The sequence below is a fragment of the Medicago truncatula genome, chromosome 6 (genome assembly GCF_003473485.1).
Source record: "Medicago truncatula cultivar Jemalong A17 chromosome 6, MtrunA17r5.0-ANR, whole genome shotgun sequence".
Classification (NCBI taxonomy): domain Eukaryota; kingdom Viridiplantae; phylum Streptophyta; class Magnoliopsida; order Fabales; family Fabaceae; genus Medicago; species Medicago truncatula.
In genome coordinates, this window is record NC_053047.1 from 6123709 (window position 1) to 6151602 (window position 27894).

Consider the following 27894-nt stretch of genomic DNA (forward strand, 5'->3'; position numbering starts at 1 on the left):
AAAATAATCCAATACATCAATCTCGTTACCAAGTTTAATCTAAATTTATGTTTGAGAGAGAGAGAGCAGCTCATATCCACTATCAATGAGACTCTTTACAAGAGATACAAAGAAATTAGCTTGAAGTGCTCTCCAAAAGCAAACCTTAGACGGCCTCAATGATTTTCAATCTCCAATGTATTTCTCGACCTTAGGTCCTCACCTTAAGCCCTCAACCCAAAAGCCCTTTTTTCTTTCTGAACTAACCCAAAAGCCCTTTTGAATTCCCTCTTTGATGGTGTTGACTCGCACCAAGAATCTCACAAAAAGCGCTGAGCGCAAGAGCCATGTAGTTCTTTTTTTTTTCTTCCCCTCTCCTTGCCTCTAATTCTTGTCTTCTGAAAGGCACCAACCCTTAAGGTTTAAGTTCTCCTAGGGTCCCCTCTTTCGGTACTATATGATTTCCAACCCTAAAATCTCACTCAAAAATTCTCAACACGCAAAGCCCTAATTTTTTTCGTGCTCTCTCTAGTCTCTAAGATTCTATTTTGTGAGTTGTTTACAAATGTTGTCAAAAGTTACAGTCTTAATTTGAATCATAACATAATGATTCAAATGAACTTTACTGAAAAACCAAAATAGCCACACAAAAAAAACTGTCATGATTTGAATCACGCACAACGTCGATTCGAGTCAAGCACTAGAAACTTAAAGTTGTTGATTTTAAGGCAATATCCTCTACACAAACTTGAAACCTAACCTACACTAGTGCACGTGAGACCAAATGTCATATCTGCTTGACGACGTCGAATGTGAGACCAAGAGCATGCTTTCTAGATCACAAATCACTAATGGGGAACATCCTTTGAGTCTTAGCAATACCAGCATATGTAATAAATTTTCCAGGTATTAGTATATATCATATATGCAAACTCTTATGTTTCTTTATACAGTTGCCTTTATCATAATTCATGCATTCTCCATGACTTATTTTAACTGTTCAATAACATTAGGTATTGAAGGATGCCTTTTATATATTACTTTCATTTAAATTTCAGCAAATTATATTCCAGTTCCAAACCTTTATTTTTTTCTGCCTTTTTTTCTTCTTCTGTGTTTTCAGCAATTTACCTTCAAGTCTTTAATTTATCCTCTACATTTACCTTTGTAATTTATACGATTAAATCAATTTAATTTACCTTTGTCTGATTAATCAAAAAACACAGTAAATAGATATATAAACTGTTTGACTATTAAGTACATAAAAAAACAACACAACCATATTATTTATTTTTGTTTCTTCCCAAGGAGGAAATAAGATTGCACAAAAGAAACGCAAACCTCTGAAAAAATGCGTAAGAGCGTCAACATAAACACTAATATTGGAATAACTGAAGATGATATTGCTGCTATTACGATCCAGCGGTACCCCTTTAGCATGAGAGCAAGTGCAGAGCAAAAAGCACACATCATGAATACCACAGACAAGAAAATGGTGAAAAGGCCAAACAATAACTTAACCGGCAAACTTGTGACGAAGTCTTCCTCGGCATAACGCGATGTAAGGATACCAATAAATGTCAAAACTGACGAAGTAGATGTAATTAGAGATAACGCGTCTGCTATAATGAAGAGAGAAAATGCATCATTACACAAAAAAATAGGTGTTCCCTTATATTGATTGTTTCCTCCTGGAACAGTGAAAGCAGCGGCAAACATGATGGTAATGATTAGAGTACCAACAATTGTGAAAGAACTTGCTGTATCTTTTGCCCATTGTCGACCTTCATTCACAAGCTTCTCATGATTTTTCGTAAATAATTCACGAGGCTTTAGACCATCTGCATTTTTAGCCTCCTTGCACATAGGAGGCACAACGCTCTCTACCGCCTGTGTGGAGTAATAATCTATTAATTATGTGATCTTTAAGTAATGAAAATTTAAACAAATGGGATTAAAAATAACTTTTCTTAATAATTAATAACTTTCTTCTTGGTTATGCATAAATGTTACTATGTATTATATTGTCTATGTTAATGTCACCATATATGGAAAAGAGATCACAACTCTTTTTCTGAAAACACATCATAAATAAGATTGATAACATGAATCACCACATGATTCTTATTTATGTGATTCAAGAATAATGGATACCTTAAACCATTGAAGTTCTCTTTGCATTTGAAGAGCGGCATTGGATCGACGACCACGATAAGAGGATGGGCCTAATTCAGCTGCGAGGTGTAGTAAGTTATTTCCAAATATGTCTACGGACGTTTTAAGCCCTTTTTGGCCATCTATCTCATATATGAGTTTGAACACTTTGTCTTGACGATTTAAAATTGCATGTGCAAATATACCTCTTTTGTTTTTGTCCATAGCCCATAAAAGGTCAGGATTTGCTTCCCTCATTGAATTTATAAACTCTATAATTCCATACTTGGCTGCTTGTAACATAGCATCATGAATTGAACATTGATGTAACTCTGATTCTGATGATATTTTCTCAATTTTTTTGCACAAACACCTCATAATCTCGCTTACGAGGTAATGATCCATTTTCATCTCATATATCTTCTTAATATCTGCAAGCATTGGAAGTTTGATAAGGCTGACATAATTAAAAAATAATAATCTATGTACAAATTGGAACAAAATAGGAGCCTTCATGATACACATACAAGGTAATTTACTCGGTTGAAATTTCCCAACATATCGACCAAAATATAACATTATTGAAGGACAATACTTTCTAACTTTTGTCACGGTACCCGCAAAAGATTTCAGCAACCTGAGAATTTTACCTAGAGGATGTATCACATATCACATAAAGTTAGGGAACAAATATTGTTTACGCAAGTACAAAAAAAGAATTTATTATTTATTATTTTTTGTTTAATTTTGAAATATTTAGGTAATTCTCTTACCAATACACACTATTTTATTGGTTAAAATTCATACAAATTTTATCAGTTTTAATCTATATAATTATTTTGTTAATGATTAATATTTGAGAGTGTATTGCTAATACTCATCTTAAAAACATACCTGTAAAAGTATATGTACTTGATCCTCCATCTTGCGATTCAATTGTGATTTTTTTCCTTTCAAGGTGTATGTAGGGTGGTATCCACAATACTGCAACTAAAACATATTAGAAAAGTAATTCTCTAATATCTTCTTTTTTATACACCTAGTGAATTTTTTCTCAAATACTATCTCAGATTGTGGCAGTCCGCAAGCAAGTGTTTTAGAAAGCCTTTTTTGACATTTCCGGCGGATTTTACTAAAACTTCTTTTTTCCTTATTTTTGTCTTCCATGAAATAAAAAACTGGTAAGATTTTTAGTTTCTTTAGTTACAGTTGCCAGATTTGCAGCGACGATGAACAATGATACGAGAAGGTGGAACGATGTAGAACTCGAAGGGAAAGGAATGAATGAATTGATCTAGGGGTGTTTGTGTAATAGACACAAGAGATAATTTTTTTATTAGAAATTGATCTAGGGTGTTTGTGTAATAAGCACAAGAAAGAGAATTGATATAGGGGTGTTTATGTAATAGACACGAGAGAAATTTTTTATTTTTTTAAAACTGACCTACGAGAGAGAAATTGATACAGGGGTGTTTGCGTAATACACACAATTTGACTGGCCATTTTACCGAAAGAGTAAAGAGGTAAAAGCACGAAATGGGTTGAAATTTTGACCATTGCTAAAAGACAAAATAGCGCCACGTGGCGCATTTATATTGGGTCGTTTTTTGGGTCTGACCATACGAATCGGTCCGGAGCACGACCCTAAAAAATTTGTAAATGAAATGTTCAACCATTTTTGTCGCAAATTCTCAGAAGTCAATCAACAACCCATTTTAATGTTACTGATGAACCGCAAATGCAAGAAAAGTGTTTCATAATCTGTTGAACAAAAACATCACCAAGTGTCTGCCATAGGGGTGCAAGGTGCCTTAGGCTGCTACGAAAGCATTGTTTCACACTGCATTGGTCGCAAGGCAGCCGGTAACACACGTGAAGTGTCTGCCCGCGTTCGGGTATAAAAACCAGAGTTTTTCTTAAAGATTGAATGATCTAGGTCATCTCCAAAAGTAGATTTACTGAAGGAATGGTCTAAGTTTTTTCTCTTATTTTGTTGATATTTGAATTTGAGGGGTTGAAAGATGAAATGAAAGAAATTATGGATTGCTCGGAGATAATTTGATCACTTTTGCAACTCTCTTTGGAGAAAGCGCGAAACGGTAGATATCAGAGTTTGTTATTAGAGAACTCTTGAAGCTAACTTATTTTAACTTTTAAACCAGACACTAAATCAAACAAGTGAATAATAGTTTTGATAGACCTAACATTTTCAATTTGTGGGCACCAATCTATAAAGGGTGTACTTTTATCCTCAATCTTGATTCTGGTAAACTAAAATATCTAGCTTTGTCGTGATTATATTATATGTTTGTGTTATGTATTTCACTACAAACTATATAAAATATTTTTAAAAAAATAGAATCTATATAAATATTTGATGATGTTTCTTGCTGTAGAAACTAAAAGAATGCACCTTTATAAAAAATTTGTCCGTGCCAATTTAGTTGGGTTCCACTGTGAAATACGGTAGGGATATGAGCTAATCCATATATAGGTCGCGTACATTGATGAGATTCATAACTAAGGGGTATTTGTGTACCATCATGTTGGATTAATGCTGCTGCAACATCTGCAACAATAGTAGATGAAAATAATTAACTAATAAGATCGCGTTGAACCGACGAGGGTCAAGGGGTATAGTTAAAATTTCATCTAGTTGGAGTGGAAATGGGAAGAAGGTGAAACCAATTGGTTAGTAATTAATTTTTCTCAAACAATGTGACAATTGTTGTTTGTTTGTTTAATCCAAAAAAGTATTTAAACAAAAGAATGTTAAATGAATTTCAAACATCAACACTTACCAAATATTTCTGCATGGATGCAATATGAAAGAAGTTTAGCACCATAATAATAATTGTTGTCAGTTAAAGTGAACCATCGAGTCATGGAAAATAGAAATCTCGTCATTTCTTTGTGGCCCTTTGCTGCGGCAAGAAGTACTGGAATGTCACCTTTACCATCATCAGCTTTTATTTTCATTGTCAGTAGATCATTTCCTCCCTTAGCAAGCATCCACTTAACCATTTTTGTATCATCTGTTGATTTAGCAGCGAGAGCAAACGGTGTGTATCCCTCCCAGTCTTTCTCTGTCAGCAATGCCCCCATTTCAACCAACTTCTGCATGATTTTATCTTGTCCTGCATCAACTGCAACGTGAAGAGAAGTCCAACCATTAGAGGGTGACTTTTGCGAAATAATATCTCCGTCATTCCTGATAAACAAAATCGCGTCATTCCACATGCCTTTCTTCACTGCTACATGAAACTTGTCAATATCACTTTGAAGACCTCCTTGCTCAATATCATTGTAAGATTTGTCTGCTCTTAAATCTTCGCTAAAAACAGCTTTTAAGTGATTCCAAGCCTCTTGTGCTGTCACACAATTTCTTATTTGGCGAAGAGTATAATGGCCACATGATAGTTGAATAGCATGTAAAGCTTGACCATTTTTTGATTTCCAATCAGACTGTTTAGAATGTAAGGCATCATCATTTTTTGTTTTCCCATCAGACTGAATAGGATTGACATTACCCTCGACAACATTGTCCCAAAGACCTTTTCCAATGAGATAATTCTTCACCAGCACACTCCAATCTAAGTAATTATCTCTTGTTAGAACTTCAAGAACTATTCCGGTTGATGCAATATTTGCAGCTGCCATTAAGATCTGCCAAAAATATATCCCAATTTACAAAATAAAATGAATAAGGTGATAAGGGTACGTTTGATTTCACTAATGGAAGAGATAGAAATAAATTTAGATAGCTAAATTGATTTCGACTTGCTTGCTTTTTCCAAATCAAAATTAATTTTCTCTCCATAATTGATTATAATTTACCGCTAGAAATTCAAATATTTGCTGCAAATAAGTTGTAGAGACAAAAGTTCCAACTTCTATCTTTAAGCTAGAATTATTAATTCTATAAGACAAGTTAATTTTACTGACAAAAATAACGGTCGCAGTTGCATTAATGATTTCACAATTTCTGTTGTTGCGGATATTGGGTTACATATTGCACAGTTTGAATTAATCACAACATTGCACAAATCTTATTAAAATCATTTATACTATCAAATAATGTATAATAACTTGATTTCTTTTTTCTTTTTTTTTTTACAAACAATTTCTTATTATTTCTTATTTGTTCCCACCATTTGCTACAGCAGTAATACAGTTTCGTCGCATCTGTTTACGTGATTTTTGCTCATTATGCTGAAACAAATAAAAACAGTGTAGAACACTACCAATATCTTTTTGTCGCGGCCGTTTCTGCCGTAACCGGCTATTTTTAAAATAAAATAAAAACTAAATATATAAAAAACAAGTCAAGTCCTCAACTCAAAAATTGGTTATATAATGAAATGGAAAAAGGAAGCACATGGAAATTAAGAAGGGTATAAGTGAGGAAAAGGGAACTTGGGAAATGTGTGAAAAGTGTGATGTAATTGAAATCTTTCCCTTTATTAATTTATGTTCTCTTTTCTCTAACTCTATTTCTCTTCTTCCTTCTCTTTTTATTTCTATAATAATTCTGATCCTTCCAACTCAGTCTGGAAGTGTTGCTTTTCAATATCATTTGATATTAGACTCGTTACATTAACATTAATTATCAATTCTCCAAAATTAGAATTAATAAATAATACACAAAAATCACTTTTCTGCATACACTAACTATTCAGAGAGGGAATGGAGACTAACCTGAAAAGACTTTCACTCTGATCTCTCATAGCCAATGAAGTTCACAGTTTGCCAAAGTATTTAAAAAACAGAATCATTTCGTCAATTTTATATCAAAATCAGCTAATAATTTACTTGCTTCAAATTTTGCAAAGAATCATTATCTTTAATTTATTTTATCTTTTACTTTATCTTTACCTTTTATCTTTATTTTATTCTTTATACATTTCAAGTTTCTTGTTGATAAACTCTTGTGCAAGGCATCGAAGTCTAGTGATATTGGCTTGAGACTTGGATATGTGCTCCACTTCAAAGTCTCAAATTCGATTCTCTTGTGTTAATTTAGCTTCTTAAAAAAAAAAAATTGCTTCTTAAAAAAAAGTTAGTGACATATATTTTTTTTCTTTAATTAAACTTTAGGGAGTGCCTTGTTTTAGTCTTTGTTGGTGAGAACCGCATATTAATATATTATATTTGGGACTAATTTTTTGTTATAGTAAACCTTTTATGCGGTTAAAATGTTTGGCCAGTAAATCTTAATAGGCATCGGTTTTTGAAGTGGTCTAAAATATTAATGTTACTCTTTTGTATCTATTATTATATAGAGTCATTGTTAGTAGATTGAAGAGTTTTTTTTTTTTTTTTCTTCAGACGTAAGTCAATTCGAATCGAATTTTCTTAAATAATCTTGATAAGTTTATTTTTCTACTTTATCTTGTTCGTTTTTTCTTTATTATCTTTATCTTGTTTTCAAGATTCATTAATTGTTCGTTTCCTCTACGCATAGGTTTTAAATGTGTTCTTGTCGAAACATTCAACATTAGTCATCATAATAAAAGTTATTACATCTCACTGTATGGCATTGATTCTTTTTTTACATTTCAGGTTTTTATGTTGTGAGGACGTCATAATGATAACTGAAAAAATTGCATCCACTAGGGTCATTCTTGAAGCTGTCACACTAAATAAATAACATTAGTCAGTGAGCAGCCAGAAACAAAGATAGAGAGAGCAAAGGTTGAGAGGTGCAAGACCAATGCACATGGTTTTAAGAACGAGAGTGAAAAAAGAGAGGGTTTTTCAAGAGCAAGAGTGAAGAAAGACACACATTTTCTCTTGAAGTTATAAAAAATATATTTATTGGTTGATTTCTTTTTAAGTGTTTTTTAGAATTTTAGAAATTGGATTTTAGGGAAAGATTAGTGTTGTGAATCCCCGGACCTCCAAGGCCGGATCGAACCATACCAATACAAAGAATAATGATGTGTGGAGCAACGGAGAGTGGTAACCACCAAACAAAGTGTATTGTGCAAGCAAGAAACAACAAAACACCACCTAGATACTAGTCTCTCTCTTCCAACCTCTTCTCTCTCTTCCAACCTCTTCTCTTCAAATCTGCACAAGAAACTTAAATACTAGTCTTCCTCTGTTCCAATCGTGTCACGATTTTCCCAATCGTGTCACGATTTGCATCCGTCCCAAGGAACGACCAGTCCTTATCAAGGATACTTAACGAGCAAGTTTCTGGATCGTGTCACGATTTCCCACAATCGTGCCACGATTTTCACCCCTGCAACCCTAGCTCACGGCATCCGAAATCGTGTCACGATACCAAAATCGTGTCACGATTTCCCTGTTCTTCCAAACCACAAATTTGAAGACAATCTCAACAATTAGGATCACAAAGTTGTTTAAATGTAAGAACCTTAAACAAGATTAACAAGAAGCAACCTCAACACTAATCGCCTTTTATCGTTAGAAATGTTTTTAAGTGTCTTGGTGTCACAAAGTTGTTTCATTATCAACCGCATACATCGTTAATTGAATGAATTTAAAAAGTAAATTTGCTTGTATTTATAAATGGATGGAATATTTGATACTTAACTTTGAAATGTAAAAATTCTCCATAGGTTCTCAAATATAAGAAAAGATTCTATTTTCAGGTTCATTAAATAATTATTGTATCTGTTTTGCAATATAGATCAGATACATTAACTGCAAAGAATTTTTTCTTACATTTAAGACCGGAGGAAGTAATGATTAATAAACAACAATAAGATTATATTAGTGAAAGGGAACTCATTTATTATTACTCAATTATCATATTTTTTGGTTTCTCCATAAGTTCCCTCGACTGAGGTAATTCTATTCGAAGTGTGTGAGACACTAGGACACTATTACTAAACATGGGACGCCACTTCCGCTAGACCCAACTCCCTTCCTAAGAAAAGTTGAAAACTACTGTATGGCATTACCAATTATATATCATTCAGGATCATTAAAAAAAACTATGCTGTTAGTGGAAAAACATGCTTAGCGGTAAAAATAACCGTGTAGGACATATAGAAGAATATTTGCACCCCTTCTGCTATGTTCGTCGCTTACAAGGACTGTACCAACATACTATTAATATTTCGAAATAATTTTTTAAATTTAAAAGTGTTAACTATGAGTTAAGTCTTAGGTTCGATTATTTCATGTGTTTATTTGGTGGATTAATTTAGGCTTAATTACCTTTTTGGTCCTCTAACTATTTAATTGGTATCGGATTGGTCCTCTAATTAAAAATGATTTATTTCGGTCCTCTAAGTTTCTCACTGTTACTACATTTAGTCTTTTCTGTTAGTTTTATTCAAATAAACGTCAAGGTTTGTGTTATGTGGATGTCTGACCTCCTATTTCACACAGACAAATGAAACATAACAATTACAAATAATATCACTCACTATTTAATCATAATATCTTAACGAGATATATGACCAAAATGATACTAATAAATAAAGTTAGAGGACCCACATAACACAAAATCTAACTTTATTTGAATAAAACTAACAAAAAGGACTAAATGTAGTAACGGTGAGAAACTTAGAGGACCGAAATAAATCAATTTTTAGTTAAAGGACCAATCCGATACCAATTAAATAGTTAGAGGACCAAAAAGGTAATTAAGTCATTAATTTAACTTTAGAAAAGTTGCGAGTTAACTTTTGCATTAAATAAAAGTGTGTTGAGTGTAAGCAATATATAAGTGAATATATAAGTGAGATAATCCATAATCAATATGTTTTAAGATTTTAAGTGAAAATTCTTTCAAATATCTTTTTTTAGTGAAAATGTAGTTTAGTTTTATTTGCACGATTGTTCTTTGTCTAATATGATCATCATACTTGAGACTTCTCCTCATGGTCCAACATAAACAAATCACAATTAATCATACAAGTGATTTTAGTAAAGGTTATTTTAAAGTCAAATATTTTAAATAAATGATCCAAATGTTGATTGTAATATTGGATTGTAATATTGTAAAGTTTAAAGTATTAAAGTTAATTATTAATTGTTTGTCTTTAATATTTTTTGAGTCAAGGATAAGATAAAAAAATATAAATTTTTAAGTTCATGAGGCATTTTGCACATAAGTGCAAAACTTCAGATGGTATTTGTAAAACGTCATGTTGACTAACAGAAGAATTTGACAGACGGGGTAAATTGATTAACGTTGTGCAATTTCAAGAAGAGTAATTGACGAAACTTACAATTTCAAAGGGTAATTGTTTATTTACTCATAAAAGAACAAAAAAAAAAAAAAAAAAAAGTAGATGTAGTACTACTTGGTAATTGGAAATCAATTATTTTTCTAATTTTTAATATGCCATTATTAGTATTTGGTAATTGGTAGTAGGGGTGGGAATAGGTCAGGCCGTTCGTCAGGGGCCTATGATCCGGCCTACTAAAAGCTCGGTCTGGCCTAACTCGTTTAATAAATAGGTCAAACATGAGCTTTTTAAAAAGTCTATTAATTTACATGAGCTAGGCTTAGGCTTATAAAAAAAGTATATCAAGCCTATCAGCCCGGCTTGTATATGAGTATATTATATTTCCCAACATTTATTATTTATATAGTAATACAAAAAAAAATAGTTTTTCAAATTCTCATACTAAGTTGGTGATTTTTTTATCACATTGAAGATTTTATACATTTGATTTGTGTGAACTTTCGAGGCTTGGTACTCATATGCTTAAGGTTAAGTATGGTTATCAGATCAAGTTTGAAATCCTTTTTGTTATCAGACATGATTATTCTTGAGTTTCTATCCATCCATCAATTTTACGATTGTGTTTTATTAGTTAAATGTGTATCTAATTAATGTTTATGTATGTTGCTCAAATTGAAAAGATAGAAAAATGGATGAATGAACTCCATTTGAAATTTGTAACATAAACTAGGCTTTTAGACAGGCTAATATGTCAGGCCAAACTTAAAATAAAGCATTTGAGGGGTAAAAGGCCAAGGCTTAGGCCTTAGTTTTTTCAATTAGGTCAGGCCTATTTAAGCAAAGTCAGACTCGGCCCGGCTCATTCCCACCCTTAATTGGTAGTATACTGAAAAGTTGAATTTGAACAGTTGAATGTGTCATACAAATAGTCGAATACTGTTTTGGTGTCTTTGTTCCTATCTCTCTTTTAACCATTCATTCTCTCTCATCTAAATAATTTATTTTAATCATTTGTCTAACATTCTCTCTCATTTAAATGAATTAAAGGCACCGAAAGACACCGAAGACAAAGGCTCTGAAGGGTCATCTTTTTAACTTTCTATGGGCAATGTGGTTGTGGTTTCTATGGGCAGTGTAGTTTTGTAGTTCTCAATAAAATGCACGTGTAGTATAGGTAAATAGGTGTTCTTTAATAAAAGCTATGATTGGACAAGTACATGTAAATGTATTACGGATACTGTCTACAAAAATTGCAACGTATTCCGTCGATTCTGGATACTAAGGCTTTGTTCGGATGAGAAAGAAAAATGAAGGGAAAGGAATTAAAAAGAATGATTGTTGAAGGAATGAAAGTGAATGGAAAACAAAAAGTAAGTGAGGTGATTTTTTAAGTGTTTAATTAGAATGAAAGTGAAAAGAAAGTGAGAGGAAAGAAAGTCCTAATTTTATTATTTGACATAAATGCCCTTATATTAAAATTAAAATGATATATTTTATATATAACACATAACACAATAATTATACACACAAAAGTGGTGGGATATAATATAAAAAATATTAATTGTGTCATGTTGAATATGTTGAATATTGTTAGCCTAAAGCCATGTTACGTGAGAAGCAAATAAATTGATAAAACGTATGAACATGTGTTAAAAAATAGTCTTCAAAGTAAGGGCTTTTATGTAAATTTATGGAAATGAATATGCACTTCATACTTTCTACGCATATTAGAAGAGAATGGTTTTGGACATGGGACCCACAAAGATTATTCTTTCTTTCTTCTTAGACATTGCAACCAAAGGGTGGAATGAAACATTTCAATAAACTTTCTATCCTTCCTCCTATCAATCCATTTCATTCACCTTCATTGAAACCAAACAGCCCCTAAATGATCAGGTTTCATAAACCCGCACCCGTCCGTTGACAACTCTTTGTGACTGAAAATTTCAACCCGAAGACCCGTGTATTGTTTAAATCCGTCTATCTAACCTTTTTCATTGTCGGGTTTGCCGGGTTACGGACGAGTCTCATGTTTCTGCTTAGTCCTAACTTAAAGGATCAATCCGTTACAAACTCAACTTATGTGTGACCAAACTAACTTAAATGGTCAATCTATTACAAATTTCAAACTTAAAATCCCTGTTGTAATTTAACCTAAATAATAATGACATCATTTTAAAAAAGTTACTCCGTTCGTTTCAAAATGAATGTCACTTTAGCCAAAAAAGTTGTTTTAAAATGAATGTCGCTTTACATTTCCAATTCAACTTTAATTTTTTCTTCCAACTTTACCTTCAATAAATACTTAAACTTTTCTCTCTTACACAATTTTCAATGCAATTTTAAACATATCTTTTTCATATAAAGTAAAGTTATTTTAGTAAAATTGCTATAAAATTTGTCTACTTTATTTCATTTTTTAATCTGTTTGCAATTGCCTAAAGCGTCCCTAGTTTAAAAACAGATAGAGTATTTGTTTTGATGGAGTAGCTTTCATAATTGAAAAATAGTTGAAAGCATAGTTTTAAAACTTGGACCGGATCGGCCGGTTCGACCGGTTGAACCAGGAACCGGACCCCTAACCGGTTTGGTCTGAGTTTTGGATCGGTTGTGCAGTTAGCCCGGTGTGAACCGGTGCGACTCGGCCAGAACCAGTGAAAACCGGCGACCCGGCGGTTCTGTGAACTGGACCGGTTTCATTATCAAACAAATATTTTATTAAACAAGTTTTGTTAAAAAAGTGGCGCTTGTGAGGTTCGAATAGGCAACCTTACATTTGATTTCCACATGCTTAACCACTGTAGCAGGGCGCTTCATGTTGTTTAATTTTTGTTCTAAACATTCATATATGATAATCATATCATCTAATTAAAAGGTGGGTTGAACACATTAAATAGCAAAACGTTTTAGAGAAAACAAAATCTCATGTCATTTATATATCCCAAAAAAAAGTGTCATTTATATATGAGTAAATTACACTCCCCTCCCCTCAAAGATGCTTGAATTACACTCTCCTCCCCTCTTAAGTTAAAATATACACTTTACTCCCTCAATATTTTTTTATGTTAAAATTTATACTCCCCTCTCTTATAAGATGCTTGAATTACAAACCTCTCCCTTAATAATTAAATATGTACTACACTTTAATCTATTTGAACATAAATAAATATTCTTATAATACATATATATTAATTTTGAATCACCATTTAAGAAAAATTAATTCATTTCTTTATTGTTTAAATGTCATGATAATTAAATTTAAATATATTGCTATTGATTTTATAAATTAGAGTATAAAATTAACTTTTAAATAATTATGTTTTAATGATTTTAGTAATTTTTCACATATTTTAATTTCGTTTTGGGTTGTTTCATGTTTCATGTTTCATAATAGAGTTTAAAACTACATGTTAATGAAATTGTGAATAAAAAATAGCGAAAAATATGTATTCAATTTTTATTATATTAAAATAGACCCGCAATAATATTTTTTTTAAGTGTGTTAAATTATTATTTTTTGCTAGATTATTAAAAATAATAAAAAAGAATATTGAGGGAGTAAAGTGTAGATTTTAACATAAGAGGGGAGGGGGATGTAATTCAAGCTTCTCTTAGGGGAGGGGGGTGAAATTTTTTCTAATATGTTTTGAATAAGAGGGGAGGGGAGTGTATATTTTAACTTAAGAGGGGAGGGGAGTGTAATTCAAGCATCTTTGAGGAAAGGGGAGTGTAATTTACTCTTTATATATCTCAGGAGGTTTTTTACTCCTTTAAAAAAATTAAATTTTTTAAGACATTTTTAATACTTATCTAAAGTCGACAACCGGTCCGAATTTTAAAACTATGTTTACAGGGGTCATTATTTTAATTTCTAAAGTGACTGAGTCACTGATTCAATCCTAATTAATCCGGTTAAATAACTATATAAATTTAATTTAAGGACCGAGTTATCTAAACGAGTCATCCGAGTGGTTCCGGTTCACTCATGCGGTTCGACCAATGACTCAGTGGTTCGACCATTGATCCATTGACCCAATACCCCCGCCGAGTCGATGACCGAGCCGAGTTTTAAAACTATGGTTGAAAGACTATTTGTTGGAGGACGCGTCTATAAATTCTTCTAGTACACTATTTGACCAGGATCACTGTTTATTCCTCTATGTTATTGGGGGTGGGGTGAGGTGAGTGGGGGTGCCGTTTAGTCTGGGATTGCACAACAACTTCCTCATGAATTTACTGAAAACGCAGACATTGGGAGTAGTACTGAGATACTACCTCCGATCCTATTTATAAGAGAAATTTAGGTCAACAAAAGTGAATGTATTTGGATTGAATTTTTAACTAGATACATCAACTTTTGTTGTCCCAAAATTCTCTTATAAATAGAACCGGAAGGAGTAGTATTTAACTATTTGAGGACGCGTCTACCTGTTTCTTTTGCAATACACACTGAAGGGACTAAGAAAAAACTATCAACAATAATTTATTTTAACAAAGAATAATAAAGTAGACAATTAATTCATGCATCCCACATGTAGAATTATTAATTCTATTTTTTATTTATTTAATTATTGTATTGTTTTAATTAAATCAATACCTCAATATTTTAAAATTTATAATTAAATTATTTCAACAAGTAAAACAACATTCAATGGTAGATATACAACCTATGAGTCCCCGTGAGCATAGCTCAGTTGGCAGGGACAATGCATTATTATATGTAGGGGTCGGGTTCGAACCCCGGACACCCCACTTATTCACTTTAAAACTGAATTTCTGGCCACTGGACTACCAGACCAAAAAAAAAAAAAAAAAAAATATACAACCTATGCAAAGAACTTGAATGAGTGTCATAGAACGTTTAAAGTAGTTTATGTTGAAATTATATTAAAGATTTTAAGTACTCCATAAATATTCCCATTAAAGTGATTAGATAGAACAAGACGTGACAGACTCAGTGCAAATAAACACAGTGAGGCGTGAGGTATAAGTATAGTCAGTATACTTTCAGACTTTTCTTTTGAAAATTCGACTCTCCAATCAATCAACTCATGTCTCACCATTTTTCCTCATACCTCTTTCCAATGATTACTTCCTCCGATTCTATTTATAAGAAAAAATTGATTAAGTACATCATCTATACAATGAACTAAAAAAAGTTAAATACTCCCTCCGTCCCTTAATAAGTGACACAGTTGACCCAATTACGCATACCAATGCGTAATTTTGAGTTTAAATATCTTGAATAATATATTGGAAAAAATTATGAAAATTTGATATTTTAAAAATATTCATCGAGACGAATCTAACGACATCTTATATGATATTATTTATCTTTGTATATTAGTAGAAAAATATGATCAAAGTAAGTTAGGTCAAAATTGCACATTTTCAAACAGGTCACTTATTAAGGGACGGATGGAGTATTGCTTATAAATAAGAGTTTGGTTGAGATTGAATGAATGATCAAGATAGAAAACATTTGATTTATAAAATTGTTTTTTTAAGGAATTTATAAAATTGTTTTAAGAACATTAAGAAAACCGTCTTGTGAGTTTATCTCAAATGATAAAGATAATGCATAATATATGCATGATCCGATGTTCAAACATTGACCTCCACCAAAAAAGAACATTAAGGGTATGTTTGAATGACAGTAGAAAGCAGAAGGAAAGATAGTGAAAGGAAAGAATGATAAATGATTGAAAATGAGTAGAAAGTGAATGGAAAGTGAGATGATTGTTTAGCTCTAACTTAAAGGATCAATCCGTTACAAACTCAACTTATGTGTGACCAAACTAACTTAAATTGTCAATCTATTACAAATTTTAAACTTAAAATCCCTGTTGTAATTTAACCTAAATAATAATTACATCATTTTAAAAAAGTTACTCCGTTCGTTTCAAAATGAATGTCACTTTAGCCAAAAAAATTGTTTTAAAATGAATGTCATTTTACATTTCCAATTCAACTTTAATTTTTTTCTTCCAACTTTACCTTCAATAAATACTTAAACTTTTTTCTCTTACACAATTTTTAATGCAATTTTAAACATATCTTTTTCATATAAAGTAAAGTTATTTTAGTAAAATTGCTATAAAATTTGTCTACTTTATTTCATTTTTTAATCTGTTTGCAATTGCCTGAAGCGTCCCTCGTTTAAAAACAGATAGAGTATTTGTTTTGATGGAGTAGCTTTCATAATTGAAAAATAGTTGAAAGACTATTTGTTGGAGGACGCGTCTATAAATTCTTCTAGTACACTATTTGACCAGGAGCACTGTTTATTCCTCTATGTTATTGGGGGTGGGGTGAGGTGGGGGTGCCGTTTAGTCTGGGATTGCACAACAACTTCCTCATGAATTTACTGAAAACGCAGACATTGGGAGTAGTATTGAAATACTACCTCTGGTCTTATTTATAAGAGAAATTTAGGTCAATAAAAGTGAATGTATTTGGATTGAATTTTTAACTAGATACTTCAACTTTTATTGACTCAAAATTCTCTTATAAATAGGACCGAAGGGAGTAGTATTTAACTATTTGAGAACGCGTCTACCTGTTTCTTTTGCAATACACACTGAAGGGACTAAGAAAAAACTATCAACAATAATTTATTTTAACAAAGAATAATAAAGTAGACAATTAATTCATGCATCCCACATGTAGAATTATTAATTCTATTTTTTATTTATTTAATTATTGTATTGTTTTAATTAAATCAATACCTCAATATTTTAAAATTTATAATTAAATTATTTCAATAAGTAAAACAACATTCAATGGTAGATATACAACCTATGCAAAGAACTTGAATGAGGGTCATAGAACGTTTAAAGTAGTTTATGTTGAAATTATATTAAAGATTTTAAGTACTCCATAAATATTCCCATTAAAGTGATTAGATAGAACAAGACGTGACAGACTCAGTGCAAATAAACACAGTGAGGCGTGAGGTATAAGTATAGTCAGTATACTTTCAGACTTTTCTTTTGAAAATTCGACTCTCCAATCAATCAACTCATGTCTCACCATTTTCCCTCATACCTCTTTTCAAAAATTACTTCATCCGATTTTATTTATAAGAAAAAATTGATTAAATACATCATCTATACGATGAACTAAAAAAGTTAAATATTGCTTATAAATAAGAGTTTGATTGAGATTGAATGAATGATCAAGATAGAAAACATTTGATTTATAAAATTGTTTTTTTTCAGGAATTTATAAAATTGTTTTAAGAACATTAAGAAAACCGTCTTATGAGTTTATCTCAAATGATAAAGATAATGCATAATATATGCATGATCCGATATTCAAACATTGACCTCCACCAAAAAAGAACATTAAAAGACTATTGATACGGCAAAATTTGAAATTTTTGTGCCTTATTAAACTACTGTATAACTTTTTGTTACACATATAAATTGTCTTAAATATTAGAATAGCTATTTGTCTACAAAAACTTGTATAAGATTAAAAATTATTTAATATCATAAAAATATATCTTATGTTATTTTACTTTGTGATGTTTTGACAAATACGTATTGTTTAGTATATCAAACACATGTTAAAAATTTTATTGGGTAAGGTAAACATTTTATCCCAATTATTTAAGGTTTAATTACTCTTTTGGTCCTTGCATTTTGACCAATTTACGAAATTGGTCTTACATCTTTTAAATCGAACAAAATCGTACCTAAACTACATGTTTTTTTGCAGTTTTAGTCCTACCTATCTCCCTATTTTCAACTCCAGAAACGCACAGAAATGACAGTTTTAGTCCAACCACATATGCTCAACCATGAAATAAACAATTAATAAATCATGTGGGTACAAGCAATCTACTTTGTTCAACACAGAAACCAAGAAAACCCTAATTTCTCAGACATGTTGCAGGTATGTAACATGTCTCAGAAATTAGGTTAGTGTGTTGAATAAAGTAGATTCCTTGTACCCACATGTTTTATTCTTTGTTTATTTTATGGTTGAGCATATGTGGTTGGAATAAAACTGTCATTTCTGTGCGTTTCTGAAGTTGGAAATAGGAAGATAGGACTAAAACTGCAAAAAACATATAATTTAAGGACGATTTTGTTCGATTTAAAAAAGATAGTACCATTTTCATGAGTTGATCAAAATGGTAGGACCAAAAGTGCAATTAAGCCATTATTTAATGCTGAAAATTTAAATTGAATTTAATATTATTTTTTAAACAAATTCAAAGCTAATACTAGGTTCAATGGTGATGTCTTCAACATTTACGATTCGATATCTATTAGATACTTTTATTGGAGAATTTTTTTTTTTTTGGGGTTATGTAGAAACCATCGATTCACTTAAGACCCCATTCTAAAGTATGATCCACACTTTTTAATATTAAAAAATTGATATATAATAATATAAAATTATTGATAGTTGATTAGTAGGTATCGAAACTGATTCTTCTTACACCACCCCTTAAAATCTTGAGAAAAAAAAAATTATAACCAGGGAAAAGACCAGGAATATTTCCGTTATTTTCATCGTGTAAACGTTTAAATATTATAATTGGTGTTTTTCTATGAAATTTTAATTTTGACTAAAATTAAAAAAAAATATTGTTTTCAAGTTATAAAAAATAAAATAACCATGATTATCTATTTCAATGACATTAACAATATAGAAAAAATATAATCTAATTTTTTTTTCTAATAACACCAAGAACAATCTTTATTATAGAAAAAATTATTTAAGGTATGATTGAGATAATGAAAAAATAAGTAAAAATATATTCATCTAATTTGTTACATTTTCTAAATGATAAATAAAAAAAACAGACATATTTATATATATATTCATGTCGTAATTGTTTCATCTTTTTAATATTTAAATTTATTCTTATTTATTTGTTACATGTGTTATTTATATTGAAAATTGAAGACATTTTTGAAAAGAGAAAAAGTTGGTAAAAAAAACCGAAAAAGAGTTGTTTTATATATATATATATATATAATATAGATGGAAATTATTGCACACAAAAAATCATGTTTGTTACATTTGTTTTTATATTTTTTTTTACATTTATATTTATTTTAATATTTAAATTTATTCTTATCTAAGCGCTCTTTGGTGACCATATGTATAGTGTTTAGGCACACATCCAAAGATACATTAATGTGCCACGTATGCAAATCTACAAAATTGGTTCAGTTATAATGTGCCACGTATGCAAATCATCACAAAAGTGGGGTCAGTGACTATTTTCAAAAACAAAATTTTTTGGAGGGACCAAAAACAAAATTTTATTTTTACAGGGAATAAAACCAAAACGAGGCATATTTGCAGGGACTAAAACCATATTTTAGCCTTTTTTTATCGATAAAAAATAAAATTAATCTAATATTTGGGGGATAAATGCATGATTGTGTGTGCCTAAGCACTATCAATTTGTGATTGAAGAAATATTTGTCCTCCCAATTATTTTTTGTTTAGTCAATTAGTTTAATGATTAAAGTTCACACATTTTAAATGTGAAGAAATTGGGACATAGTTTTAAAACTCGGCTCGGTCATCGACTCGGTAGGGTGTTGGGTCACTCGGTTAATGGTCGAACCACTGAGTCGCTGGTCGAGCCGCTTGACTGAATCAGATTAAACCAAATAACTCAGTTAGATGATCCGGTCTTAAGATTAAATTTTTATAGGTATTTAACCAGATTAAATCGGATTGAACTGATGACTCAGCCACTTAAAAACTAAAAAATTCACATATAATATGCATATTGATATTTGTATAACTATATTTTATTGACAAAAAATAGATTTTATTTTAGATATATATTATTTTGCATATATATTAATATGTATATTTTCTAAAAAAATATACGATGTGTATTTTTTTTAGGGGAGAGATGATAGGTATATTACTTTTTTTTTGAACAGGTAGCCTAGTGGTTAGAATTTTCCTTTTTCAAATGAAATAAGTGGGGTATCCGAAGTTCAAATTCTGACCCCTGCATATAACAATGCATGTCCCTGCCAACTGAGCTATGCTCACGGAGACATTATTATTATTATTGCGTAAATATTATACAGTATATATTCTTGATGCAATTACTTTGCAAAAAAAAAAAAAATGAAGTACTTACATATATAGTAATCAACTTTTTTAAATTCAGATTTTTTCTACAAATTCAAAAGGCTAGAGCAGTTGTCATTTACTGTATAAATAAAGAGTAAATTACACTCCCTCTTATGTTAAAATATACACTCACTTCTTTGAAAAGTAAAATTTATATGCTTGAATTACAACCATCTCCCTTAATAATTAAATATGAACTACACTTTAACCTATTTTAACATAAATAAATATTTTTATAATATATACATTAATTTTGAATCACCATTTAAAAAATATAAATTCATTTCTTTATAATCTAAATGTCAATGACAATTAAATTTAAATATTTTGTTATTAATTTTATAATTTAGAGTATAAAATTCACTTTTAAATAATCATACTTAATCGAATTTAGTAATTTTTCACATATTTTAAATTTAGTTTAGGTTGTTTCATATTTTATAATAGGGTTTAAAATTATATGTTAATGAAATTGTGAATAAAAAATAGAGAAATATATGTATTCAAAATTTGATTATATTAAAACGAACCCACAATGTTATTTTTCTTTAAAGTGTGTTAGATTTTTTTTCCCTAGATTATTAAAAATAAAAAAAATTATTGAGGGACTAAAACGTAGATTTTAACTTTAGAGATGAGGAGAATGTAATTCAAGCTTCTCTCAAGGGAGGTGAATGATATATTTTCTAATATGTTTTGAATAAGAGAGAAGAGAAATGTATATTTTAACATAAAAGGGGAGAGAAGTGTAATCGAAGCATCTTTGAGGAGTAGATGTATAATTTACGCATAAATAAATGGAGCATTCTAGCAACATTTACGGTATTAAGCTCCATAATGGAGCATTAATAGAGTATTAATCCTTGCATAATGAGCATTAATGACTAATTATGAGAATAAACATAAAAAAAATCGGATTGACTCTGAGAACCGGTCGAGTCGTCGGTTTTTAGCGAGTCTTAACGGTTTACACCGGTTTATTTACATGAATGATCAGATATATGACTCAAACTGGTATAGCCACCGGTTCCCGATCGGACCGGTTCAACCGACCGGTTCAAGCCGGGTTATAAAAGTATGAATTGGGGATGTCTTGGATTCAAACCATATATGCAATATCCATATCTATTGAGGTACACTGGATTCTCCCTTTGAACTAATTGACAAAGAGTCTCGGGAAGAGACAACCAACTTAAATAGCTGAAAAATCACTGGTCCCACCCATTAAAGGCATGGGAGACTCTCTGTCGAGTCAAAATCTTCTCCATTTCCTCCATTTAGAGAGATAAAGACACATATAAAGTAAACAATAATTAATGATGGTGGGACCCACCATTTTTTTTGTATCTATCTCTCTCCAAATTACAACAAATGAAAAAATTTATAAATGGAGAGGGTCTTAACCCCTGTTACTCAATGAGAAAGTATGCAGAAATATGCTTTATTTATAGCTTGCTCTTGAATGTTTGTGCAGTAACTAGGGCTGGACAAAATAACCGGAACCGCTCATAAACAGAAAAAACCAGGAAAACCGCAACCGCTATGGGCGGGTCGAAATGGGTGACGGGTTGAAAAGGAACAAAAAACCGGTTAACAGTGAGTTCATATGGGCGGGCTCGGTTTTCAAATTTAGGTCCATCGGTGACCGAACCCGTCCGTTCATATGAAAGCCTACCTTGGTACTCTAAAAAGATACTGTAATTACCTGTGTACTAGTACTGATATTTTTGCCTTGAGACCCACAAAGTGAGATAATATTTAATTTTTTTAGACATATTTTAACCTTTCACGTGTCTATTCCACCAACCTAGTGGCTACCTTATCTTTCTTCAACTTTCAAGACACAACCCCACCTTTTTTCAGAAACAAAAAACACCACACCACATCACTTCTCTCTTTTTCTCTTGTACTACTACATATTCACAATGAATTACAACTTGGATGAGTTCACCATGATACACACATACACAACCTTTCTCTTCTTAAGCTCGTGAAATATTGAAATTGTTTGCTACAAATATTTTCTTATATTCAAGCTTCTGGTTTCTTTTGAGAGTAGATTATAGTTTACAACTTTCTTGAATTTCTTTGATCTCGAAAATTTATCTTCTTGCATTACTCTACTTCATCTCTTGAAACCGTGCAAACCGTCCGACCAAACCGGCATCCGAATAACCCGTCACCCGAACTAACCGTTGAAGCAAACGGACGGCGGTGGGTTTCATTTTTCCACCCGCGGTGGTCACTCGGATTTGCATTTTCCAACCGAAATCCGACCGAACCGTCCGATTGTCCAGCCCTAGTAGTAACCGATGTGGGACTAGACTATATCCATGTTTTCATATCAGTGAGGTTCAACTAGTATGCCTCTAAACTTTTGCAAATTTTTTTATTCTTTGTGAAGTAATAACACAGTTTCACTTCCACTTCTCCTTCTACCAATCTCACCTTGCTTCCATCACAGGGCTATGTATTCCTTACTCTTGCAGGTATATATATATACACACCTCTATCTCTTTCTCACACACATGACATTTGTGAAGTGTAGGTTCTGAGTTGCTGTTTTGGTTCAGGAATAGTTTTGTTGAGGGTGTGTTATTTATTATTCAGATTATAAGGTTTTGTGAGGGACTGTAATTTGTTAATCATTATTATTATTATTCAGGTTATATCTTCTCTAATTGTGTTCAAAAGGAGAAGAAAAAAAATGATAATAATCCCTAATAAAAGGGTAGTTTTCAGTGGTGGAGATACACGTATCAAATTGTAAGGTTAGTTATACATGTATTGATTTATTTATGAACTTGTTCCCTTAATTTCTTCCTCTATGATTGTAAAAAAAAATATAATAATGAAAGTGAAATAGATGATTTTAATTGATGTAACCGGTTTACTCTTTCGATCTATGTCTGATGGGTAATCATAACATTCCTTTACTTATACTAAAATTTTACTATATTTCTCTGAATCAACTCACGTTGGAACAGAGATAGGTAACACAACACAACAATACAATAGATCTCTTGTTCATTTTTTAATCATATCATACCTTCTTTGGCTTATACTTAAAATTTACTATACTATTTGCAGAGGCCAACATGATTTACCTAGAATCCTGGGCTGGGGTTTAATTTATTTATTTTTTGAAAACTTAATTACGGATAATGTCATCAATCAATTTTCACTGATAAACATGAAACTAGTTTATTTGTTTATAGACACATAAAATCTGCAATGAAAATGGTGCAAACATTGAACGATGTTTTGTTAACATCAAATCTGCTCCCGTTAATCAAATCTGCTCCATCTTCCCCCTGTTCATTGCCACTGTTCATCTTCTTTTATCTTCTCTCTTTCAACTGCAAAAGGGGACAAATCAAAAGGAAGAAACTAATCAGGATATGTCCTAAATTTCAACTATCACTGCTCATACTCTAGCCAAAAAAAAAAAAAAAAACTGCTCATACTCAAATTTAGCCTTGAGTTATGGCGCCGTCTCCCGTACGCGAGTGGGATGGGTCGCGTACGGTACGCGACCTTCCATTTTCGTCTTTACCTGCATGTGTCGGTAATGCACAGCAACCTCACCTGCTGTAGAAGGTAAGTTTGTGACATAAATTATTATTTGCAATTAATGGTACAGCCATAATAAGAAGGGTAATTTCGGTAATGCACACATCATAAAATAACAATATGTTTGCCTCCAAGAAACCCCCAATCCAGAACTTATTGAAACATACTGCAAATTAAAAAATTTGTACTATTTTTTTAAAAGATTGCTAGCAATTACGTTATTATTTTGTTAATTTTGTCTTACTAATGTAATTTTTTTTTTATACACTTATTTGAAGATATTATAAAAAGTAACAACACAATTAATTACCATTAAATTTCAATTTTAGTTCAACTATTTTAATCGTTCATCACGGGTAAAATTATAAATGTGTGTAAATAAAAAAATGTAATTGTCGGTCAACACTTGAAAATGAATGTATAGGACTATTTTAAAAAACAAACTTATAAAAAAAAAAGATATATTCCACGTTTATAATATATACGACATGAGAAAAGAAATACTTGCCGTAATTTTTAATTTTTTTTTTTGAAGGAAAAATGCTTGCCGTATCTTTAAAGAGCATGCTTTTGTCCTTAATGAAATTTATCATGCTGAGATTGAATAGAAAAAGAAAGTATCGATAGGTAAAATTGATGGATCAATAATAGCTCAACTTGCCAAAAGTTATACTAAATTTGTGAAAATATATTAAATTTGATATGCAGTAAAAATTGCCGAAGTTTGAGATTTTAATTAGTGAAAGATTTTTAATAGCCTTTTCCCTGCATAATTAAACTTGGCTTTTTCACATGAATGTGCGAAACTGCACATGGAATTCAATTTGCAAATGTATGTGCGTTTCTGGGCAAAGTTCCATTTCAAATTTCACTGATGCATCTGCGTAATTAAACTTAGCTTTTTTTCACTTATATTTCTGTTGGTTAGAGATGTAGGAGGAGAACGTGTTGGGCATATGGATCTGAATGCAGGTTGTTGGACATTTCAAATTTTAAATTTCACTGATGCAGGTTGTTGGGCATATGGATCTGAATGAAGAACAACTTTTTAATGAGCTGTTCAAAGCTAGACGTGGACATCCTACATATGGCAAATACCGAAATTGGTGTGATATTGCCTTATGGGAGGAAATTGTGAAAGAATTGGGAAGACATAGTCCATATAACAATCCCACGATAACCGACGTGTTGGCAGTTGTCTACAAATATTATAAGGAGTATAAAGATGACCCTAACTTGATTCAGAAGCGGTTGAGTCAATCTCTCAGGTTGAATATTCGTCAAGTGTTTGACTCCATTACTGACAAATATGGCTCTTTAACATTTGATGCCATTGAAACAGTGCACAGTATAATTAGGCCGCAAAGCAGTCTGAGTGGTGAAACCATAGAGCCCCAAAATTATTCCCAGGCGTTGGAAGAATACTTTAAGGACAAGGCGAGAAGGATACTTCCCTCCACATCAGATAGAGGGGGAATTAGAGAGTATAAGAAGGAGAGGGGTTATGGGGGGCTTCTAGCACTGCAATATGGTGAAGATTTGGCTGCTCTAGGAATTACTGATGAACTGAAGGTTTGGTTTCTCAGACATTTTAATTCAGACTCTGTTGAATATGTATCTATGGCAAATTTCCCTCCTGAATCAAGACTCAATTGTCTTCTGAAACTTCTTGAACATCCTACACAAACCGAAAGTTCTAGCCACCAGTCCTCCAGTGCTAAGTCTTCTAGAAGAAGAAAAGAACCAAGGATCAATTCCTAGGTACACATTTCCTTTGCAAAATCTATTTTTTGACTTTTTCAAAATCTATTTTGACCCCTGGATTTCTTTAACATTAAGCATTACAAAGAAGTGGCTATAACAAGAGAAACTACTTCATACCCTACAATTTCACCATGTTTTTAAGGCTACTGGATCAACATGATAATTGAATGATGGAATGCTTTATATCAGTAACGATTATTCTACTTTATACTAATACAGATTGTGTTGTACGTGTAGGCTAGGTTGTTATACCCTCTCCGTTTTTAATAAGTGTATGTATCTTTCTCAGAATATAAATGTTAATATTAATATGCTTTTGGCTATCAAATCATCTAATGATCTGAAAATCAACTTTAAAATGTCTTCAGTTACTAATCTTTTACAAAGTCTTATTTGTACAAATTGCCTTGTAAAACTTAAGCAGAATTGTATGCGTGTTATTGGTATTATGTGGTGATATATTTACTAGAAACTTGTTGTTAGCAGCTGTATGGACCATGATCTGATATATAAGATGAAAAGCATACAATTCCATCCAAATTATTTGGCGGACTCAATTTTCATCTTTAGTTTGGGATTTGAATTTCAAATTCCCTCCATTAACCTATTTAATTGCAATACGGCTGTGAGTGCAACCGCCTGCCTTCTTGCCCCTAATAAATGCTGTTGCAATTCCTAAGCTATTTACAACCTTCCTTCTCCTTAATAACTGCCTATATAATAGTAACTCTGCTAAACAAGACAGATGCAAGTAATTGTTTGTTTACGGTTTGATTGAATCATGGCCAACAATGATATCTGATCGAATTTTGTTTGTTTTATTGAACAGCACCCATTAATCGAAATCATGTGGACGAGCTGGACAGGCAAATCAATATGGTAAGTTCATGTGTTTCTGTTTTGACGTCTACTAGGAGATTAAGTTATTGATTTGTCATTATTTTGTCTAATATGTATAATTTGTCATTATTCACCTGGCTTACAAATGGATTCTGTGAACTCACACTTGATGTAAATGTTGTTGTGTCGGTGATGGTAGATGAATGTGGGAATCAGTGGGAATGTTCTTCGCTGTTTGGCAGGCGCCCATTTCTTCATTTTATTATTGGTGGTGGTTTCAATAGATTAGTGATGGCAAGAAGGCTTTGTGAAGGTTCTCACGTGATGGTTGGTGCACCTGTGGCATTATGTTTTTAATTTGCTGTTGTAATTAATTTCGGTTTGGATATTAGTCCCTCCGTTCCTAATTATAAGACCCTTTTGAGAATTTTTTTGGTCCCTTTTTATAAGACCCCTTTGTTATTTTCAACTACATTAATTATTTCTTTACATACATGCCCCTATTTATTATACATCTTTTTCTTCAATCAACAATAAATAATATGTTGAAAACATAAACTAACATTCTTTCTTAAAGGATAAAATTGTAAAAACAATAGTGATTACAAACAACTTTAATACAAATATCCACTATCTTAATTCCCTTGATTTTGGCAAAATGGTCTTATATATAGGGACGGAGGAAGTATATTCCAGCCATGACTTGACCATTACGGTGGTCGCAACTTTTATCTTATAATGTTAAGTGGTCTTTTTTAAAATTCTGGGTTTGTAGAAGTAAAATTCTTGGTTGATGTTTCTATAATCATATAAAGTCCTTTGCGTTAACAATAAATTGGTTGCTTTTATAATGTTGTACACAAACTAATGAATTATGCCTTTTAAAATAAGGATTTCGAAAACCTGAACATCGTATATCGGGTCCATTCTTTCCTACTTTCCAAACTAATTGCATTATTTTTGGAACGTACTCAACCTCTTACACATAAAAATTTGCGCCCCTTCCTAATGTGTTATGTCCATTCCTGTTTCGAAGGCACAATAATTGCTTCTTATTTTTTTGAACGGGATATCTTCTTGTTCTTTATGAAAAACAAAACAAAATCGTTTCGTTCAATAATAATTTTTCGTCAAAATAAGGATTTTTAAATTAATTGTGTCAATAATTAAAAAACATTTTATTTTAAAAAATATTAATCACACTTTTTTTTATTACAACAAACTATAAGTGAATTAGTCAACCTTTTCTTTTATTATAATTAAATTATTTTATTACAATTAAAATAAGGAT

General features: G+C 31.5%; 2 protein-coding genes across 6 annotated transcripts; one reads left to right on the forward strand and one right to left on the reverse strand.

The window, feature by feature from the left end:
• Positions 1-1188: 1188 nt before the first annotated feature.
• Positions 1189-6966, reverse strand: LOC112422609 (uncharacterized). 3 transcript variants are annotated; one of them, XM_039834951.1, is made up of 8 exons: positions 6832-6966; positions 4935-5799; positions 4547-4702; positions 3028-3117; positions 2661-2783; positions 2340-2564; positions 2134-2213; positions 1189-1869 (listed from the first exon to the last, which is right to left on the reverse strand). In XM_039834951.1, exons 2-8 carry the CDS (start codon positions 5791-5793, stop codon positions 1267-1269), a joined length of 2136 nt encoding a protein of 711 aa, XP_039690885.1. In that variant the 5' UTR covers positions 5794-5799; positions 6832-6966; the 3' UTR covers positions 1189-1266. The 3 variants fall into 3 exon arrangements, with proteins under 3 accessions (XP_039690885.1, XP_039690884.1, XP_024641605.1); XM_024785837.2 differs by having other exon boundaries at positions 1242-1869; positions 2134-2564; XM_039834950.1 differs by lacking the exon at positions 2661-2783 and having other exon boundaries at positions 2134-2564.
• Positions 6967-22109: 15143 nt separating this feature from the next.
• On the forward strand, positions 22110-27075 carry LOC112422495 (uncharacterized). Of its 3 annotated transcripts, XR_005642263.1 has the most exons (6): positions 22112-22915; positions 23092-23197; positions 25011-25267; positions 25342-25760; positions 26593-26642; positions 26803-27075. XR_005642263.1 is itself a non-coding variant. In XM_039827191.1 (4 exons), the coding sequence occupies exon 3, from the start codon at positions 25005-25007 to the stop codon at positions 25758-25760; it is 756 nt and encodes a 251-aa protein (XP_039683125.1). In that variant the 5' UTR covers positions 22110-22915; positions 23092-23197; positions 24928-25004; the 3' UTR covers positions 26001-26585. The 3 variants fall into 3 exon arrangements, 1 of the variants encoding a protein (XP_039683125.1); XR_005642262.1 differs by having other exon boundaries at positions 25011-25760; XM_039827191.1 differs by lacking the exons at positions 26593-26642; positions 26803-27075 and adding an exon at positions 26001-26585 and having other exon boundaries at positions 22110-22915; positions 24928-25760.
• The last annotated feature ends 819 nt before the right edge of the window (positions 27076-27894 follow it).